Genomic DNA, 18,277 nt, shown 5'->3' with positions numbered 1-18,277 from the left:
GAGCCTTGCGAAAGTGTCAACACATTGGAATTCCTGAGCCAAGAATCTAGATGAATAGTTTTGAAACAATGTTCTTTGGAACCCTAAATTTCCACAAGTTATCTCAGGGTATTTCTAAGAATCAATGCATTTACAATGGACAGTTTTAATGTATATGTATCATATTACATTAAGATAAAAACTAACCACATATGGATTCATGAGTGATCTTTCAAGACACGAAAAACAATGGAATTCTAAGATTTAAAAGTCTACAAATTTCTGTTCTATAACTGCAAATGTGTCTGTTCACAAATGATGATGATAGAATTTTGAAAATGAATGACGTGGTTATTGGAAATGCTGGCATGATGACACATGCAAAATTAGGTGACAGGATTTCAGATTTCGTAGTATTTTACTGACTCTCCTAGATAAGTGGTTCTTCTCAGCTCTTAATTTTTATTATATAAGGTTGTTTTCTTCCTAGTGCTTTAATCTAAACAAATACCATCCTTAACAGAAAATTTGTAGTAACATGAAATTACAAAATGAAACTTCACAAAATATAGCAATAAAGCATTTTTAGTTCTGATTCCTACCCAGTAATAAATTAGACAAATTTTTTATTGTTTACATAAGCTCAGTTAAAGTTTGTTTCTTTGGCTTTAATTTGTTTTATTTTACCAAGAATATATTTTTTAATATTTCCAGCTTTTCCAGGAGTCTTTCCATGAAGACTGGTAGCGTTTTACTGAGTGCCTAAATACATATGTGGCTAAATCTTTATTTTTTTTCACAAACACACCCACAGGCAAATACACATGCACATATACAAACAAACTCATTGCTTTCACAATTTCTAACATTATTGGAAGAAAGATATTGTCATCTTCAGTTTACTGATGTGTTTTTTTTTTTTAAATAAGAGTTCTGCCTTCCTATTTTCCTTCTTTTCTTCTATTCATTTTATAAACCACCTGATGCCAACAATACACTAGAAAAAAATACTATCTTTTTAAATCAAGAATTTCAATCTGGCTAAAGCTAGCCTTTTCTAATGCTTTCAAAGCCACAGACTCATAAATGTTCACACTTCCACTGAAATATTTTTGAGATGTAGTTCAAGGTAAGGCATAAATATCAATGTTCTTTTCTAAGTTGTAAATTATGCTTATTCTGCTTCAGAGATGATTTATCTATGTTAACAACTATAATTGACACTAAAGTGGAATAGACAATTCAATGACCATTTTTAGTTTTTCATAGCACAAAAACACACCACACACACCCACCCACCCACACACACACACACACACATTAAAACCAGACTTTATACTATAGCTTTTGCCAGATTTTAGTTTGTATTTAGTTTGACACTGAAGCCCCATGCTCATAAGAATTTCCTGTGTAAGTTATTTGAAACAAATCTTTACCTTCATATTAAACTTTAAAACTTTCTCCAAATTCAAAAATTTTTAAAAATTGATAAACATATTTCCAAATTACAACATTCTATGTTCGTTCACTCTCTCGTTCTCAGATCATTGGCATTCATTCCACCACTTCTCACATTTGCACATCTGTATACCCTCATTCACACACAATTTTTCAAGCAACAAATATTACTTTATACCTAGAGAATATATCTAACAATTTTAAAAGCCCCTAGGAAACTCTATAGCTTTCTAATATGCATTAGAAAGCATATTCCTTGGCAAATTCTGACTACAAATGACAACTGGGTACAATAGTGCAAGGATTTAGGCTATTTAGTCTAGAAAGAAATTATCTGGAGTATTTCACTTTTCACAAAGTAGCTCCCATTGTGTAGGAGTTCCAATGCATCTGTGAATAGTCATAACCCCCAGATGTATATTTAGGATTTGTACTTATAATTAAGAGTATGCCATTTGGACACTGATTGAAAAATGTGCATATTTTCTACTTCACTGGTATCAAAGTGAGAATATCACTTCTAATATCTGTAATAATTCAAGCTTAATAAAATTAGGTAAACCATTTGAAATTACATGTGGCTTTGTTTTCCAGTGCCACATGTATTCACAACGATATGACAATAGAAGATTAAAGTTATACTGTGGTCATTCCACGGTTTTGGGAGACAGAAAAGGTGATTTTGCCTTGACAGAAGTAGCATTCTACTTCCACGTGTGACATGGTTTTTACTTAATGGAACAACGAAAACGGTGGCATGTTAAATGTGGAACATATAACTGTAATCTCACAACTCCCTAGTTTAAATCAGGACCACAGTAAAAGCCTCAGAAGAGACGTATGAATGCTTGACATAGGGATGATGTGCCATATGTATAATATTTATTTGAAATAATCCGTTGTGAAATCACTTGTTAGGATTCAATTTGGGGAGCCAGCTTTATTCTACTCAAATGTACACAAATGGAGAAAGAAAAGAAATGCCGACGGTAATACATATAGGTGGACATCACATAGGAGTGAAGGTGGGAGGGAACACTAACCATATTAGGCTTGGATGGGCAACAGCGCACAGGGAAGAAGCCCTCCCACAGCCACATTCGCAGCAACTGAAAAGCAAACAAGAGAGCCCAAGATAAGGAAGAGATCCCACTCCCTCAAATATAGCATAAAGACACTATGAATTTACTCAGGTGTCTGGTTTCCTTTTTAAAATCAAAAATCTCTAAATGCATACAATTAATTTTTTTCCACAGTGCCTTTCAAATTAAGAAGCATTTTATGGATTTAAGAAATATAGAGTTGTAGTAAATTGTTATTTTTATTTTGCTTAAAGTGGTTATCAGTAAGAAATGTCATGAGCCAATATATTTGAATTAATTGTATGCAATTAATATAGACATAAATAAAGATGTAAGCCCATTTTAATATATCTCTCCTCAGAAATTCCCTCAAAATTTACATCAGAAGAAATCCTAAATAGCCCTTTAAATACATGTTTTGCACATAGCCTACAAACTTGGAAAGAGTATAAAGACTTTCTTGTGTGACCCACTGATTTCTTATGCTTGTGGTATTACTTATCATAGCCTATTGAAAATGTTAGGCATATATAACTTCCCAAATCATTTACTTAGGCCTACCAATTTAATTTTACATTTCCAGATTAAAAAATTGTATTTCCAAATATATATTTCCAGAGCACTTGCTATATAAAAAAGCAAACTATACAGAATACACGCATTTTTCCAGATATTGCAACACTCAAGATTCTTGTAATTTTTCTACATATTCATAGCAATAAATCCAGGAAATACAAAGTAAACTATTTTATAAAATGCCCTTTATTGACAGAAAACATGTAAACTGATGGCAGAATAAAAGACATAAATTACTTAGTGCTTCAATGCATTCATTTCTAGGTATTTTTAAACGAATAGCATTTACAGTGATCTCAACAGAACTATAATGTGAGCTCAGTAACGATATAATATACCAGCATGTCTAGGCTTTCATTTAAAATCTGTTTTGAACTTTCATTTCTAGAAGTGTATCTACTCTATTTTATATCAAAAAGAATAAACAAAACATAAATTTCCAGTAAGTTTGCAAACACTAATGAAGATAGATGACTATTTCCAAATAAAATTCCAATGGATCTTTTCAAAGAAAAAGTAGACAATTTTAATATATTTTCTTTGTAGCACTGACAATATTTTAACTTGCAGTACTACTAAATGTCTGAGAATTTTACTGTCACTAAAATGAAATTCTGATTAAAAAAATTGCTACATAACATTTATTTCCAATTTGTCTATTTATTAGAATACATTTTAAAGAATATGCCAAATCATTATTTTCACTGTGGAGATACGGAGAGTCAGAGCTACAGTATATCAGAATATTAAAACAATCTAAGAGTAGTTAAGACATCTGTAGAGCATTTTGGCAGATCTTGATATACTTCTTTACAGTAACACCTGTTGCATTAATGTCTCCAACAATTACTACAATTTTATATAAGTTAACTTTCCTACCACTCCTGCCTCATTGCAGCACTCAGATTAGGGGTTAGCAAACTACAGAGAAAGGGCCAAATCCAGTTTACTACTTGTTTTTGCAAATACGGTTTTCTTGGAACACTCACTGCTTGTTGTTTATGGCTTCTTTAGTGCTGCTGTGGCGGAGTTCAGGAGTTGGGGCAGAGAATGTATGGCTTACAAAGCCTAAATCAAATATCTGGCCCTTTAAAAACTGTTTGCCCTCCTTTGTTAGACTGCTAGTTTTCGAAGATGAGAATGACTGCTCTTGCTTGTTTTCTTTTTTTTTTTTCTTCATGGTTTAAACACAATGAATGACACTCCTAAGCAGTCAATGTTTTACCATAATTGGTATTAACTAATAATAAAATTATCTACATAATAAAATTATCTACTAAAATTATCTACTAAAATAGATATCTACTAAATAGATATCTACTAAATAGATATCTACTAAAATAGAAAGCCTGCATATATGAGTTCATTTCAAACAGCAGTTTCAACTCAACAAAAAATGTGCAATTATTGGTTGTTAACAAATGTATCCAATTGTTTGTTAATGAGAAAAAAATGATGCCATTTCCTAATAAAGTACAAATATCCTTCTAGTTGAAAGTGTGCACAGTTTATAAATTCATATAGAATTGCACATGGGAAAACAGTAACTGCATCGTGATTGGCTATTATCTAACAGAATTTGTCTAACTCTTGGTAAGTGAACTGTGTCAAGAAACACATAAACAATTCTAAAAATAATAACATTTTATAAAGTTATCTTAATTTAAAAATAAGTTTTGTATCTTATGAAAAAGTATGCACATACACACACATACACTCACACGGAATTCACTATAACACCAAATCCAATAATTTAAATCAACTTACATATCATTAGAATTCTACTTTATTATTTCAATAAAATGTGATTTAAAAAAACTAGAACCATATAAAATTAAATATTTATACTTTTATTGTATTTGCTTTAAGGTGGCATAAAAATTGCTTTAGATAATTTGGTAAACCTTCCTTATTTGGGTTGACAGCTATAAAATAGTGATAAATATATATATATATATTTTCTCAGAAGTTTTGTAAAAATAAAGTGAGAGAATACATATATTTTACTTTGATCAGTGTCTGGCATATCAAATATTTTGAAGGAAAAGTGTTAGCTATTACTCTTAATTTTATCATAATCGATGTGACAGAATAGATTCTCATTATCTCAGAATAATTTATATTTTTCATAATTGATATGACATTATTAGACTAAATATTTTTATCCATAATAGAACTAAATAAAAATTACATTCAGATTAACTAATATAAATACCTAATGGCCAATGTAATTTAAAAAAATCATTTCCACAAAATATGTTTTCTAAGGATTTGGTGATTACATAATACTGCTCATTAATATGTTATTAACAAAACTAAGGCTGAAGTTACTTTTCTATGAACATCAGAAGTTTGATAATGACCCCCTAATAACCTTTTAAAATAATTTCTGAAGACACTTTCACAGTAATAGCTTGACATCAGGTGGTATAAAAAACATATTTTTCCCTCAGCCAATGAATACTCAGATAAGTACAGGTTAATGCTTACAAGCCTCAGAGATGATTTCAAAATAGAAACCAAAATGTGCTAGAAATAGCAAGGAATCTTATCTGTGAGCTCTGATTCAACATAGTCTATATCTGTATTCCCATCGGTGTTTAGTACCTAGAACTCTGTACATAACTGCATGCAGCTATAACAAGATTGTTTTAATCCAAGTTTAAAATAGCTTAGCTCCCTTTGACTTGTAATAATAATAATAATAATAATAATAATAAAAACTGGTGATCTTTATTTTAACAAGATATTTCCATTTGTCCTTCATCAGATTAAAATATGATAGCATAATCTTTTCAGACCCAAAGAAGATTCAAATAAAATTACTTTAGCCAGCTCTTACACACAGTTGATCAATACAGGTATGAAGTGTGTCTATGTAAGTACGATAACCTCCCTCCTATGGAAGCAAGGTGATTATTCCTCTAGGGAAGGAATTATCAAAGATGCTGGAACAGAGAAGCAAGACTGCAGGCTATGGATAAATTATGACTTAAATTATTAAACAAGCGATCATAGAATTGGATAAGAAAAAAACTAAGTTGTCAATAGATAAATGAGAAAAAGCAAGAAAAGTAATTTCACAAAAGAAGTACTTGAATTACATATAAAATATTTTTATTTTAGTTGTAACAAAGGAAGAAAGCTAAAGGACTGCACCATTTTCCTATTTTAAATTAAATTAACAACAAGCGATGATATTCAGTGCTAGAGAAAACAGAATGGACCTAGTGTTCTAATGTGTGGCAAGTGACACTGAAAAGTGGCACCAATCCTTTAGAAAACAATACTCTAAACCTGTCAAAGAGCAATAAAATATTCTCATGCTTTGGCCCTATTGTTTCACAAAATAGTTAGATCATGGGGTTTGTAGTCAAACTAGGAGTAGTCTTGAATATATCCATTACTAGATGCATAGCTTTGGATAATCTAATCACTGATGAAATGAGATAATAAAATCTACACCACGCAGGGTTTGAGGTTGATCATATATGTCAAGCTCTCTGTACTGTCTGGAGCTCACAGTCAGCACTTAGAAAGGTTTTAAGTGATATTACTATAAGACAGTCTTAGGGCAAAGTGCAAGCTATATTATTATCGTGTACATTATTTGTAATATACATAAGGCTGAGCATAGATTTTAAAGCAACTAAATGATAAAATATTTGTTGGGTAAACCAGAGTATATATGTGAAGTCTATGAAGCAATTAATGTAAATAAGGTATAATATTAAATTTTTAAAAATTAGGTAAAAATCAGTGTGAAGAAAACTAAAATGATGGCATAGGCATATGTCAAACCTGTAAGAGATATTGTGCTGAAATGTTACATTAATTGCATTATAGAAATATTTTTAGTTCACTCTGATTTCATTTTTTAAAGTTGTATTTCAGAATTTCAAAAAAGACTTAAATCTAATTATGATACTTATTGCAATATATTGTCATTAAAGGCCATGAGTTTTTAAATGAGTAAAAAGAATTTAAACACATAACTAATATTAACCAAATAAAACTGAATAAATTGTTCACTTGTAATTAACACTAGAATGTTAATTGTTTTATACATTTCTTAAAATATTTCAGGATGCAAAACTGCATGGTACTAAATATGTTTCCACCAAATTGATATGTTGAAGTATTGACCTCAAAAGCAATGATTTTAAGAGGTAGGGCATTTAGAAGTTGATAAGATCATGAGTGCCCAGTCCTCTTGAATGAGGTCAGTTTTCCTATCAAACAGGTTTGAGGGAATTCCCTTGCCCCTTCCCTCCATATGAGGACACAGCAAGAAGGCAACCTTCTGCAAGGTGGTAAGCGAGCCCTCACTAGGAATCAAAGAGACAAGCACCTTCAACATTAAAAGATCAAGGCCTTAAAAATACTTGGTGACTCAAACTCTACCACATTATTTAAATCCATGTTTTAAATAGAGATTAAATCATATAAATGACTGAGGTGCACCTTAAATAAATGATGCACTTATCATGAATTTCTTTGAAAAATCCCCCAAATTGTACAAATATAAGGGTCTCATGTATAGCCATTCATGCTAAGGAAAAAGTCAAAAACATAAACAAACAAAAACTAATTCACATTAACACTGTAATCAGACACTCTCCTTATTTCTTACTCTAAAATAAACCTATTAGGACCTAGAAATATCAAACTAAATGAAAGCAAAAAAAAAAAAACTTGAGGTGAGATATATTTAGAAAACACTTCAATTATTTTTTTAAGCTATATTAATAATGACTCTGTGCTTTTACTTCATTTCATTATTCTAATGGGCCAGAGATCATTATAAAACATTAGGTTATTCCTCCATGAATGCCACAGGTAAAGGAACGGATTCAATTAGCAAATGTTATTAAACTTGTTAGATACAATTTGCTTATTCCAAAATATATTTGAACTCAAAATAAATTGTATCAAATATTAACCACCTTTCTTAAACTTTTTGCTGCAGTAGAAGATACAGTCATTCTCATTATTAGTAAACATTTACTGAGAATCTATATGCTATTCTTTAAGAGTGAAGAAATTATATAACAACAGCTCTCTATTCATGTGTAATACAGTGGTTCCAAACCTGGCTACAGATTAGAATCAACAAGGAAGCTTAAAAACGAAAGCCCAGGCCTTACCTTGAAATAATTAAATCAGAACATCTTGATTGTGGAACTCAAACATCATTTTTTTCAAAATCTGTAAGTTGATTCTAAATTTTCTCTAGGTTGAGAAACACTGATCCAAGAGGTACTCAATAAATATGTATTGTATTGAATTGATGTGTATTATAATAGTTCTTTGGGAATTTACTTAATAAAAGGGAAAGACTTGTAATTAGCATATTAATGGCCTGCATGTAAGTAGAAACTTCAAAAGCACCTGGAGGTGTTTAAAAATAATCTGTTCTTTGGTAAGAATGTATACATATATAGAGAGAGAATATATAAACATATAATTTATATACACATCATATCTATGTAAATTATGTACAAAATGTATATATAAAAATAATATGCATATAAAGTATTAAAACATATATATCATATATGATATATATCATTAATGTGTGTTCATATCATATATATGATGTATCGTACATATGATGTATATATCATATATGATGTATCATATATAATATGATGCGTTTATCAAATATACATATAATACACACACACACATTAATCAGGTGGAATTCCATTAAGAAATTTAAACTCAGATGTGGTTTCTTCTTTGCCCTCCCAATTAATATTTCCAATAATTATGAAAGGCCTGGACATGATATTAGTGGCAACAATAACAGGTTAGAAAGAGTTATGTCCACTCCTAAAAACCTTTCCTGTGTTTCTTCAAGAACAAAACCACAATCACCACTGCTACCACCATTATCACTTTCACTGCTACCAGTAAAAACAAAGCAAGAAAAGAAATATTAAGAAATGCTATTTTTATCTTTGGCAAGATTATTATAGGAAAAAAAAAACCAGCATGGAACTATGACTATTGTGGAGTTCCCTCTGATATTTTGGGATGATGGATTTTATTGAGCTCACTGTAGAGTGCATACCCTATTTTAGAAGACTTCAATAATGCCCTGGTCATAATATTTCCCAATCTGAAGAAGTAATGGTGTCTTCCTACCAACTTATTATAAATCAGACACTTGGAGATCTCAGACACTTGGACAGATGCAGACACTTGTATGTCTCTTCTAATATTTGTTTAAAAGTAAGAAAAGGGGTGCAGGGAAGTAGGAAGGAAGGTGTGGTTTTAAAAGTTTTGATTGCCTTCTCAGTGATTTATAACATAAAAAATATATATGATATAAATCATGTAAGCCATATTCCCATTTGGAACCACAAATAAACAATATTAAACACTATCATGTTCTGGAAAAATATAATTTTTTACAAAGAAAGTCTTGCACGTGTATGATGTGCATGCGCATGTAAAAATTACCTTCCTTATTTTTCAAAAATCGGTTTGTATACAAGAAAGTTTCTGCCATTAATGAGTCAGGAAGGAATGGAAGACGAGATTGTGCAGGGACACAGGAGAGGCTGTGAAAGGCCAAATAGACTGGGCTAAGGAGTCACAGGAAACCGGACATGCCATATGCACTCATACCTATGTGCCTTTTTCCATCATACTCTCTCAGCCATCTCTAGTAAAATTTATCTTCACCCTCAAGGTGCAGTTCAAATCTACCACTCCTCTAACAATATTTCTGTACTCACTTAAGCAGAGATAATTGTATCTTCTATTCTCACACTGATTTCTTCTCAATTTGTTCCAAATACTTACAATCTATAGCAACTGGTCCAAGAAGTCAAACCATAACCTTTGTAGCAATCAGACCAAATAGTCAGAACTTAATAACTGCAAACTTCCTTAATTTTTGGTCCCTATTTCCAATTTAAGATCAAACAAAGGAAGCCAAATCACCTAGGATGCCCTGATTTTAGGTAGCCAATTCCGGCTTCACTATGCCAGCAACCTCCAAATCTGGGCCTAATCGAAGCCTTCCCTTTTTCCCCATTGTTACATTATCCTGCCTGCCTTTGGGTCTCAACCAAATGCATGTGATGTTGGCTGATCCTCTTCTGTAGTAAGCTGTGAAAAAATACTCTGTGTTTGTTCTCATCTGGGTGATTTCAGCTTATTTCCACAGAAGAGATAATCTTTACTAGTTCAATAAAAGGAAAATATATGGATTCATCTTTGCAATCAACAGCCATCTTATTTCTGTTCTAGCATAATAATAGTGTTGATATACAACATACTGAATCATGTTTCTTACTCCTGCAGAACGATGCCTACACTGAGCAAACATCAATTACCTCCATTTCTAGAAGCCTAAATTTGCTAAGCTTCTGCCACTGAGCTCTTGCTCTCCCAGTCATCTCACAGCTGAAACACGTCTGTCTCGGGGGCCTCTTAGAAAAGAACGTAGGATTATCGTGATGAACCTATTTGTGCTCAGCTATTTTAGGTTTTAAATTATTTTGAGAAAAGTAGAGAGAAAAATTGAAAGCAGATAAAGTGGTAAATAAGTGATGCTGTTTTTGTCCGTTCAAATAAATAACATGTATAAACACAGCTTTGAAATTACTGTTTTAAATACTCATTTAATGAAAAAATACCATCAATTAAAACTATGAGTGAAAAAATACCATCAATTAAAACTATGAGTGAGTTCAAAAAAAGAAGAAAATGAGTAAAAGGAAAAAGTCAAATATATACATTTTTTAGCTCCCTCCATTATGTCTGTTTAGTATTTTTCTAAAATTGAATCACATCTATCAGCATGAAACTTTTAAGGTGGAAAAGTCAGAAAGATTAAGCTTTCCATTTACTTATGTCTCTCTCAAATAATAAAAGTAATTGTGGCAACATACTGAAATTACCAAAACTCAAGAAATGTATGTATTTTGTGATAAACATTTTATGATAATTGAACATACTCTAGAATGACTTAAGAGGAAGCTAAATGTCACATTTTCATATCACAATATTCAAATTCCATGCAACTACATTCTGTTTTTTATTAGCATTGATCAGTAGCATTAAAATCACATATTATAATAGTTGCCATAATTATTTAAAATTAAATATTGTGCTGGAGATAAATGTGAAATATTTAATACATTGTATATGTAACATAGTGATTAATTATGGTTACAATTGCTTTATACATTGAATTGTATATAAATGCATGTGTGTGATTATATTCACAAAAATGTACCTTTATAAAATATTTGTAATTGTGACTATATATGATCTCCAACAGGAATTTACCAAACATTGAAAAATACTTTAATATAACATTTATACCTGTGTAATCCTGATAAAAATCAGACAGATTAATAGAATGGCTTTCATAGCCCAGAGCCAGCATAGACAAAATAATACCCATGTAGATGCTTATTTAGTACATACTACATGTAGAAACTTACAAGATTTTTTGGGGATAGTAATAGTGAAAACCACTGCTGGGTACTCACATAAGTCTTTGGAAAATATCAATTTAAATCCCCACGTACACAAAATTAACATTTTAAAGATTTTTACAACCCATGCAAAATAAACATTACTAAAACACAAACAAAATTTGACACTTCCAATAATATAGCTCTGCTCTGTGAAGTGCTACAATCCCACTAACTTTAATGGGTAAAGAACCTGTTCATGCAATTTACAAAACAGATGTTAAAACCGCTAATGACTATACTTTTTGCTTATAAGTGAATGACCCTATTAAATCTAAAAATAAAAATAAATTTAATTATAAATGCAGTTATTTTTCTCCTATTAAATAAGCAACGATGTTCTAGGTTGTGAACTACCAATATCATGTACTATTGAGGGGAATGCTAATTAGTACAGTAGTTCAGAAGGGTCATTTGTCAATATGTATAAGCAATCTTAAAAATATTTGTATACATTGACCCTTACTTTGAATTTTATGAATGTGATCTAAGGACATTAATGACAGTTATAGTAAAATTCAAAACAAGCACACACAGAGACACACAAAATCTTTCTCTCAAACAACAATTACACACACACACAGCAAAACATTCATGACAAAGATCAGACATTAGCATACCTAACAGACATTAAATTTTTGCTTTTAAAATATTTTAATTGCTCAAATAAATTTTATATTGTTAAGTAAAAAAAACCCACAAAACTACAAATTAAAAATTAAACTGTACAAAAGATATTTTAAATATATATGGCAAAATATTAATACTGTTTGCTTCTGGTGGTGTATGATTAACTTTCTGATTTTTGTCTTTTATGTTCTTTGTAATTTTAAACAGGAATTAAGAAATGCACACCTAAATAAAAATAGCGGCTTAGTAAGAAATTAGGGCAATTGACTTAACTCTGCCAACTTTGTAACCGGCAATGTAAAAAAAAAAAAAAAAAAAAAGGCTGAAATTTATGGGAAAGGGAAGAAGCAAGATGTCTTGGTAATGTCAGCAAATAAGGGCATTCATCTAAGGACGTGGCCATTTATTTAACCTCTAAGAATATGTTGGAACATAGCTAAAGTAGTCCAGGTGAAATCTGAGTACTTGGGATCTATGGAGGCACAATGTGTGGAAGCAGGATTCGTAATGATTTTCACCTTAGGACATTTGGTATATACTGAGATGGTCCCCTAATAGACTTCCAAGGTGGATTATTTCAGAGTTCTCCTTGGAGCCGGGGGTGCTGTCCAAAGGCTTGGAGACACTGGAGCAGGATCCAGTCACCCTGACTTTGGAAACTGATAGGAACAAATGGGCTAAACTGCACAAGCTCCATTCAGATATTTGAGATATACAGAAGTTCCTTCTCATTTCAATTTTTTGGATGAAGATTTAGAAGCCCCAAGGCATAGGTAGAAAGATACAGGGTGGTAAAATGCACATCTGCTTATATTTTAAAGTAGCTTTTTCCCTGTTGGGGCTGAAAAGCAACAGTATACACCAGCACAGGTTTGAAAGGATTAATAATTTATCATTAAGGATTAAAAGAAAGCCTTATCCTGGCCCACTGCTTCCCAAATTACTAGAGAAGAGACAAATCCAAAAGACTACAATATGTACATTTGGAACATGAAGAACAGGGATAGGTCAGGAAAAGTCAGATATCAACAACACAACAAATCATCAAGAGGTTCCTATGTATTACAAAAAGCATGAAAGTCATACAAATGTAGAATATTGGTTTATTACATATTTATCCATCTAAATTCCTATGTAAATAATTTTAATTCACTTATGTAAATATTGAATTCATGCTAATTTGATGACGCCTTGTTTGACTTTTAGATCATCTTTGGTATGATTTAAGTGACTGAATTTCATCTTAAAAGTTTTCTGAGGAAGACTGGACAACTAAATTGGCAATTCCTTATATTTTTCCTTGCAGCAAATTACGGAAATCAGAAGATTTGTGAAGGTTTAATGTGTATATTGCTTAAATAGTTATACTGAACTTTGCATCCTTAAAAATAATAGCATCGTGGTGCTGGCATATCCAAAAATCTCTTGAACAACATTAGCTTTGCAGATTTTTGGTAAAATTCCAGTATATCTGGGAACAATTAATATTAATGTAAAAAGTATTTGATTTCATCTTATATTCTTTAATGTTTCTGAAGATTCAACTCTTTTCTCTGTAATTGCACATTATGATTATCTTTTACATTGTATGTGTAATATTCCTCCATATCTTGAAACAGTTTCTCTTTGTATTATACAGTAAGGATACTAATAAATGTATTAAACAATTGAATTCAATGATTAAACGATCAAAGCTACATAACTTCAATTGAAACTCAACATGGACAATAGTTTATTTGTATTTTAATGTTGGCAGGATCTGTGCATTATCTATGGAGAGGATCAGTTTAACCAAAGGCAACTTAATTTGCTTCAGAAAAAATCAAGGGGGATAGGCATAGCAATATCAGAGAAGCACTAGGATTCTCCAACATCAGAGGCATTGAGAACTATTGGAGGTAGGCATTAGGTACTTATGAGATACATGGAACTATTTGAATCTATGGAATCGTCTGTCTGGAGGGACACTAAAGAGGAATCACAAAGTTGGTCTAAACACAGCCTAGAAAAAAACTTGGGAAACAGGTTTCCGCAATTAATTTCCACAGGGAAGTCAAACCTTGCCAACTTGATGAGATCTTGCCTTCTGGATGGAAGTAGGGGTGTAGTAAGGAAGAAAAAAAAAAAAAAACTACACTAAAATTTCAACTGTATTTCTTGGTTTTCATTGCTTTTCAATCTATCAATCTATCCTGGTCCAAGAGTACTCCATTTTTTATATATTTTTTTTCTGTCTGTATATTATGATATTTTGACATCTTAGAAACCTCTCTGCCTGGGGAAAGATTGTCCCTCTCATGGCTAACCAGTTCCTAGAAGTAGCAACGTACTTAGCCTACAGCATGTATTTGAGATGCAAACTAACCAATCTGGAGCAATACCTCTTCTAACCTCCCCTTAACTTCAGGAGGCAATATTACACTGCCTTAATAACCCCAGGCCCAGGTTCCAGGAAACTAGAGACCTCTTCTGTAAGCCCAAAGTTAGCCAGAATTATTCAAACTAGCCAATGTACGTTCACATAGAAATGCCAACAAAAGCTCACTCCTAGACTTTCCCCTCACGCCTGTCTTCTTCCTCCTGACCAAAATCTGGTGTTTCTCTGATGGTCCTGCATGACATGCCATACTTTCTGTTTCTAGGACCTGTGAATATAATAAACTTTGTTTTCCTATGCCTCTTCTGTGTTTCTTCTTGTGGTCATACCTGACTAACCATCACTTAGAAGAACACAGGGCAAGAACTCAATGAACAGCAACCATCACGGGTATGCAGATTCCAATGCCAAATCTTGCAAATAGGAAGAAATGATAATATGTTATTTAAAACAAAAACAAGGAAGAGTCCCAAAATAACAACAAAGTCAACTGAGATTGTTATCTATAATAGTGGTGGCTAAAACACAGTGTGACAATGAGAGCAGACATAACTAATATTTCATATATAAAAGTATGCCATTTTTCTGTGAGATTAAAATATTAGAGGCGTAAAAAAGTAATGAGAGAAACAAGGAGTGAGAGACAGTAAGGGAATTTTGGTAAGCAAAATAATTGCTATATTTGTTTTCATACTGCTATAAAGAACTGCTGGAGACTGGGTAATTTGTAACAGAAAGTGGGAGGGGAGGCCTCAGGAAATTTACAATCCTGAATCGTTGTGGAAGGGGAAGCAAGGGGCCTTTTTCATAAGGCAGCGGGAAGGAGAAGTGCCAGGCAGAGTGGGAAGAGCACATTATAAAACCATTAGTTCTTGTAAGAACTCACTCACAATGGTGAGAACAACACAGCGGAAACCGCCCCCATGATTCAATTACCTCCACCTAGTCTCTCCTTTGACATGAGGTGATTATGGGGATTATAATTCAAGAGGAGATTTGAGTAGGGACACAAAGCCTAACCATATCAATTGAAATATAATATGTTTTTTAGTATTATAACTATCACAGCCATCAGGGGTATACAAAGTCGGTCCTTCCAAATGGCATAATAAAGAATTCAGTTGCTTGAGACTGAGTTGCTAATCTATTAGAAACAGTTTCTTTTTTTTCCTGGTTCATGTAAGACCTTATAAAGCACAGATCTTGAACAAATGTGGCTTTTAGCTGATGTTTAAAATCATCTGGGACACTTTGATTCATTTTTCAACAATGAGTATACTTCCAGACATGGCTCAGGAAATTAACTGATTTTTTTTGTTGAATAGATGTTCTAGCCTTTGGCATAGGGCAATGCTATTGATTTTCACTGTGGAGCTGGGTATCAGGTGTCTGTGAAAGCCTGTGTTATTGTGGGTTCTGAGAGATGTGTAAAATTCCCAGAAACCTAGGAGGGTCTTCCGCCAGAGCCCAGCATCTTCTGGAGTGCCAGTCTGTACTCTTTCAGATGAGGATCACATTCTTAAAAAAATGGAGCTTTGAACAAATGGAGCTTTAGACAGAAAGTGTATTTTGCTCTTGTGGTTAGGCTTTTGACCTGCCCTTTGCTTCATACTAGGTGAAATCTAAGTCATTTGATTCTTTACTAAAATAATTTGTATCTTTGCAAGTGAGTGATATTAACCTCTTGTTTCTAGTACCATAAACTGAGTTTTTCTTTCAAATGTTTGCCTCAATATAACTTCCTGAGCATCGCAGTGATGTTTACATGTTTGATCTGTGGGATGTTCAATAGTGTTGAGCAATTGAGCCAGTCACCCTCTTAAGTTCTGTTTCCTAGGACTGTTTGCTTCCCACAGTGGGCAATTAGTTGTTGCTATGTTCCTTGTCTTCCTGGCATTACTCTGCCCTAATCCCCACTTGTCACTTATTAATAAATTATGATCTGCTCTCTAATTATTTTGATTCAGAGCCTTTGAAGAAAAAAGCACGTAATCATGAGAAAATAGAAGAGATAACAACCCTCAGATATTAAATCAATACTCATGTCTGGATTTTTTATAGTTGTACAAAGTCACATCTATTGCTAACTCATACGTTTCTGAGATTTACTTTTAATGAGCTTTTATCTAAAATCTGTGATTGTATATATGATTACAAATGTTTGGTTATCATTATTTTAAAATATAATATTTATGAGATTAAAATGTTTTCATAAAATTTATTGTTTGTCTCAGAACTTATTAAATTCTGAAACTACATAAGCCTAATCATGTTATAGATGTCAAATATATCAATTTATAAAAGTTATTGTTGCTTGATGTCACCAGGAACATCATGACAATGGTATAAGCATGTCTAGATGTCAAAGAAATAAAATCATAAGCTAGTGAAGATTTATTAACTCCTATGTACTACTTCTTGAAATCATTGCATTTATTTTGTGATGGGATCAAAAGGTTTATTATTTATTTATTTAAAGGTGTATTTATGGGTTGTGCATTTCATTGTGTTTATTTTAGAGATATTAAAGTTTTTCATTTTCTAAAATGTCAATATTAATGGGAAAAAATGGGCAAACCACTTCAAATGGAGATTGATGCACAGCTTATCTTTAATTCAATAGCTTATGAGTTATTTATTTAATTAAGTTACACAGGAGAGCCACAGAAGCCTTTATTCTCTAACTACTTACTGGTTGACAGAAGAGAGAAGACATTTACACAATGCCCTATAATTTGTAGTTTAAAGTGTTAAATTCTATGAGAATACTGATATATTGTTTTGATATATTGTTCAAAGGAGATAATACTTTGGCTAAAGGGATTGAGGGAGTTTCTTTTTCCTCTATTCATGATAGAAAGTTTGATACAAGTCTTCACATGTTGGTAAGGCTTAAATATTGAGGGATAATATAGAGTTTGTTCCAAGCAAATGGAAGATGTGAAAAAGAGTGTAGAGCGAGAGATTCTGTTTCCTCTGTCTCACTCCATGTGCTTTGTATAAAACTGATCCTATTTTCAGTTTCAGGTGTGAGTTCCTATGGTGTCGGTCACAAAGTGTAACTTCTCCATCCTCTTCTTAGTTAAGGTCCCAATACTACTGATTGACTTACTCTGTGGAGCTAGGTATCAAGTTTCTGTCACAGCCTGTGCCATTTCAGCTCTGAGAGTGAAGGGTGAGAGCCCTAAAGTCAAATCTGTGTTCAACACAGTGACCATTTCCCCTTAGTGATCCAAAGGTTGCCTGATCTTTTCCTACCTCATGGGCCTCTCCTTCTTAGGCCACTGTGGCTGGATCTTATTCTTCCATCCTACCTTTCAATATCAGTGTCCCAGGGTTTTATCCAATAACTTCATTTTAATCAATGTCTTTAAATACCATATTTGTTCAACAACATTCTTGAATTATGTCTCAATTGCATAATAGATATGATTTTAAACACCTGGATCTATCAGTGCCTGTCCTTTAGACTAAATGTTTTAATCTCTGGGAATTTTTCAGCTGGAAGACCAATAATTTTCTTTTAGATTAAGCCACTATAAATTATGGCTTCTATCATTTGCAAGCAAAGAAATCCAAGACAACAACACATGGTGATAATTCTGGAAAGGTAATTTGAAGTACATTTTTAAGAGTCTTAAACTCCAGCTGCACTCCTCCAGTAATACTTTCATTAG

The 18,277-nt window shown here is 32.4% G+C and overlaps 1 protein-coding gene across 4 annotated transcripts in view; it reads right to left on the bottom strand.

Annotated features, from left to right (window-relative positions):
* Nucleotides 1-18,277, bottom strand: part of EPHA5 (EPH receptor A5) — a 343,406-nt gene that overhangs the window by 54,989 nt on the left and 270,140 nt on the right. For 2 of the 4 annotated variants that reach the window (XM_025385372.1, XM_025385373.1), the window contains exon 9: nt 2,481-2,546. The exons of the other annotated variants lie outside the window; for them this stretch is intronic. In XM_025385372.1, the coding sequence (XP_025241157.1) occupies nt 2,481-2,546 (66 nt within the window). The remainder of the gene's footprint in view (nt 1-2,480; nt 2,547-18,277) is intronic. 4 annotated transcript variants of the gene reach the window in all.

Source organism: Theropithecus gelada, chromosome 5 (genome assembly GCF_003255815.1).
Source record: "Theropithecus gelada isolate Dixy chromosome 5, Tgel_1.0, whole genome shotgun sequence".
Taxonomy (NCBI): domain Eukaryota; kingdom Metazoa; phylum Chordata; class Mammalia; order Primates; family Cercopithecidae; genus Theropithecus; species Theropithecus gelada.
The sequence above is the reverse complement of the archived record's forward strand: the minus strand, read 5'-3'. Positions and strand labels throughout refer to the sequence as shown.